Source organism: Saccostrea cucullata, unplaced genomic scaffold, assembly GCF_032062105.1.
Source record: "Saccostrea cucullata isolate Sc308-1 unplaced genomic scaffold, CSIRO_AGI_Scuc_v1 ctg6612, whole genome shotgun sequence".
NCBI classification, from domain to species: Eukaryota; Metazoa; Mollusca; class Bivalvia; order Ostreida; family Ostreidae; genus Saccostrea; species Saccostrea cuccullata.
The window spans coordinates 20,356-24,422 of record NW_026928403.1 but is presented as its reverse complement, the minus strand read 5'-3'; the positions used below and the strand labels follow the sequence as shown (position 1 = coordinate 24,422).

The 4,067-nt window shown below is 33.6% G+C and overlaps 1 protein-coding gene across 1 annotated transcript; it reads right to left on the bottom strand.

Moving 5' to 3' along the window:
- Nucleotides 1-802: 802 nt before the first annotated feature.
- LOC134277466 (prostaglandin E2 receptor EP4 subtype-like) lies at nucleotides 803-2,193 on the bottom strand. Its single transcript, XM_062759799.1, has 2 exons — nucleotides 1,368-2,193; nucleotides 803-1,268 (listed from the first exon to the last, which is right to left on the bottom strand). Exons 1-2 carry the CDS (start codon nucleotides 2,148-2,150, stop codon nucleotides 1,011-1,013), a joined length of 1,041 nt encoding a protein of 346 aa, XP_062615783.1. The 5' UTR covers nucleotides 2,151-2,193; the 3' UTR covers nucleotides 803-1,010.
- Between the last annotated feature and the right edge of the window lie 1,874 nt (nucleotides 2,194-4,067).

Here is a 4,067-nt window from a genome sequence, read left to right as displayed (position 1 = left end):
TGATCTTTCCTCATGTAAACAAACATCATGACTGCTAGGTCTGTGTATCAGTTATTACCTCCCCTTGCTTCCCATCACTTCCATTACTACGGGTGTATTATTGAGCGGCAAATTTGAACTTTGAAAACTTGAAAATTTTACATCCACAGTTGTTTAATTATTCTTAAATTAAATTATAAGGAATGACTATAGTTCTTTGCCAAATTATCAAGTATAACCTGGTTTGGGTCAGTTAACACTTTTTTTCATAATCCGCTTAGCGATCACTAAACATCACACGCTATAATACAGCCAAAACTACACATTGTACACTATAATACAAATAAAACTACACATCGTATATTATAATATATATCGAACTATATATTGTATACAACAATGCATATAAATCTACAAACTGTACACTAAATTTCATATAAAAAGCTACACATCTTGTATATGTATTAAATATAAAGCAGATTCTTTGGTCAGTATGAAGACATTGTCAGAAAATGCATTTGTTATAGTTTATTTCTGGTATACCTGGGAATCTTTCTTGTGTCCTCTTTACAGATTTGTATTTATTTTTAGATCGTACCACCGTTTTGCTATTCTCGCCTTTTTATCTTAAATGAATATGACAATTCGACTTTAAAAATCAAATTTGAAACTTTTTACTTTCCATGACAATTTGCAAGCATACTTTCCATGGCAATTTGCAAGCATACATCATATTAAACACACATAAATGAACAATGAAAATTGCATACTAGCTACTAATTACTTAAGCTCCCTTGTGCTCTCAAAAGAAATGGCATAATCAATGTTTTAGTTACCTAAATTTTAAGAATATTAATTTCTCTTAGCTTATCATTTTGTTAGTACTAATAACTGAAATTTTATTAAACAAAAGCCTTGCGTCTCTCTCTCTCTCTCTCTCTCTCTCTCTCTCTCTCTCTCTCTCTCTCTCTCTCTCTCTCTCTCTCTCTCTCTCTCTTATATACGCATACACACTAACTTTACTAATATTCCTATGTTGAAGTTACTGTAAAACTATTAGGCTCGTTTGGGGTTTCTGAATTTTGCCATTCAAGTTCATTTTTTCTTGAATTGCAAATGGTGCACGTGAGCTTTTTATATAATCCGCGGACGAAGTTGATTGTCTCTTCTCGGAAGATTATATAAATCCATGGGTCTATGATTGAATTAGTTGTTGCCATTTCTATGTTAAGCAATTCAAACCTCGGTGTGCCCTTATAAGTTCCAGAAAGATGACCAAACATATTTATCTACAAATAATAAAAAATAAATGGTTTTTTTTCCTTTGCATTTCCCTTATTCTAAGTAACAAATGCAATTCATGATAATGAATCATACGGAATTCTTACCAGTATTGGCAGACTACATATGCTGTAAAGCAACACCACAGAGAAAAGGAAAAGGATAATACGAGTTCCGCGTGTGTTTACAATGGATTTGGAAGACATTGACAACTTGCTTTTGAGGATTACTACAATCAGGCTTACATTAGTAACAAAGGTAGTAATCAGTACAAGAAGTCCCACCAAAACATACAGGTAGGAAAATCCTTGATCTGTTGCATCCTGGGACTCAAAATTAACGAAACACCACGAATCCGGATAAAATCGTTTACTGGGTCTTCCCGCCATCAGATGACCAGACGATAGGAAAGCAGATATCACCCAAATACATAATAATATTACGATGCTTCGAGCTTCTTTTGTCAAAGACTGAAACTTGTATGGAAATATCAGAGCCAAGAATCGTTCCAGGGACATTGTGCATACGATCATTGCAGAGGCCATTATTGTAAACATTTGAATGACAGCCATATAATCACATACAGTCTGCGAATAGCTGTACTCGAAGTTTGTTGCGTATCTAACGATAGCAAAAGGTAGCGCCAACATCACACCGAAGCCATCTGTCACAGCAAGTCCACACACAAAGCGATAAAATGGCCGCCACTGATGCTGTTTCACAGAGCAACACACTATGATGACGGCAATACCATTGCCAGCAACTCCTAGAAGAAAAAGTAACACGGGAGGCACAATGGAAGGTGACTCAACAAGATTTGATGATGAATTGGAATGTTCAACTGACGAGGAATTGGAGCGATTAATATTGAGACCTGGAGTAGATGCCATCTTGTCTTTTTTGTAAAGGAAGCTGAAGATTAGTCTAATCCCATATACACGGTAGTAGATATCAAGGAAGTAGTTTCATTTTATGTTTAAGTAAATATAGAGATAATGTCCTGGTTATATGCATTATCTATGTTTTCCGATAATAAATTTAAAAAATACACATTTGAAATAATATAGTAAAAATAAATTTCCATATACTTACACATGTTATAGGTGCATAAGATGAATCCTACAATAACAACCTAGATAAGCTGCAGAAATATTTTGAGAAATTTTAATGCCTGTTTTATTTATCTTTTTTACTTTTGAACAACACTTAAATCATTTCTCATTACTCATTCTACACATTGAGAACAAATATCAGTGTTGTAATGTTTTAAAATGAAAATTTCATTCACCAAGGATATTTTCCTTTTAGAATGACATGAAATCTCACTTCAATCTTATTTAATAAAGACTAACAGCATACCGGTATTAAAAGATGAATCTGTTGCAATGAAATCTGCTAATTTACACCCCAAAAACCTTTCTATTCTGACTGGGAAATAAGAAGTAAAACTGACAGACAGACAATCTTGCATCGCGGGATCGAATCTTAATTCGGGACATTGAGACCGGCCCTTAGAATGAGACTACACAATTTGAGGCCCCGTGTTGCATTACAAGCCAAATACAAATCTACATTTTCAGCTCTCCGCCTTCAAGTGGTATTGTCTTAATATGAGTGAAAAATTCCGAAACCTTTCAGTCATTTGAGACGCCATCACTTGCCAGATAACTTAGACCTGTACTGGACTCTACAGGTTTGGGAATTTAGGGATCCAGTAAAAAGACTAAAAACTGCGACATCCGGAAGCTGGTCCCCATGTCCGGATTGGATTCAAACCCGCGACGTACAGAACATGCAGCTTCCTCGACTTCTTATGCAAACCATATACCCCGATAAAGTCCAATGTATAATGAGATTAACAATCCTGATAAAGACCAATATACATGCATAATGGGACTTTAACTAGAACAAACTTAAATATACCCTCGAATCATGAGTTTTCGTGGCATTACGGTTAATTTGTATTAAAGGGCTTCAAGACTAAATAATTGAGATGTTTGCTATTTATCACATATACAAACAATAATTCTCCTTATTTTAAAATGATTTTAACTCGCATATCATTTGTTATTTTTTCAGAAGGTCATTGAATTCTTGCATAGTTGCATAGTTGCTCTTTCAATTTTTTTGCTGACGTCATATGTTTTCGTGGTATTTATAAAACAAGTAAACTACGGAAATCTAGTCGGGCAAAATCCTTATAAATTTTACAGTGTCAAAAATACTAGTTAATTGACAAAATGATTACATTATTTGACATGGAAATTTATTTGTTGTTAATTAAGACCATCTATCAGGCATGCCTAAGCTGTATTGCTAAATAATGTAAAAATTGTTAAAAAAAAAAATTAAAAATGTATATTTAAAGAAATTAAATGTTTAATTCAATTGATTATCAATGGCACAATATTTTTTTTATCATATAACTTTTTAACACCCACAATATTTTCTTTGAAAATTATATAAAAAATGACGTTACTGGATCACCGTAGAAAAAAATATCAAAAGTGGGAAATTCCAAATTATTGTCACATGACTGGTAGCTGTATGGATAGTTAACAGACGATGATATGCAGGATCGCCGGCTATTAGTTTGTAAGTTTGGTATTCTAGTTCAAAACACGACGAATAAGCGTATATTACGCAAATTGTCAAATTTGCGAACTATGCATAACTCACTCGCTATATTTTATTTTGGCAAAGGCAAAAAGGTTTAACATTTGGTCATAAAACATGCACAGGGTTCCCCTTTATTAATAGCAAATATGACGTCATTTCGATCTCGCATTGTGCGATTATTCCTAAAG

Coding starts and splice junctions, on each gene's coding strand:
- LOC134277466 (XM_062759799.1), bottom strand. CDS start 2,150: ATGGCATCTACTCCAGGTCTCAATATTAATCGCTCCAATTCCTCGTCA. Junction 1,269..1,367: donor TATGTAGTCTGCCAATACTG/GTAAGAATTCCG, acceptor TATTATTTGTAG/ATAAATATGTTTGGTCATCT.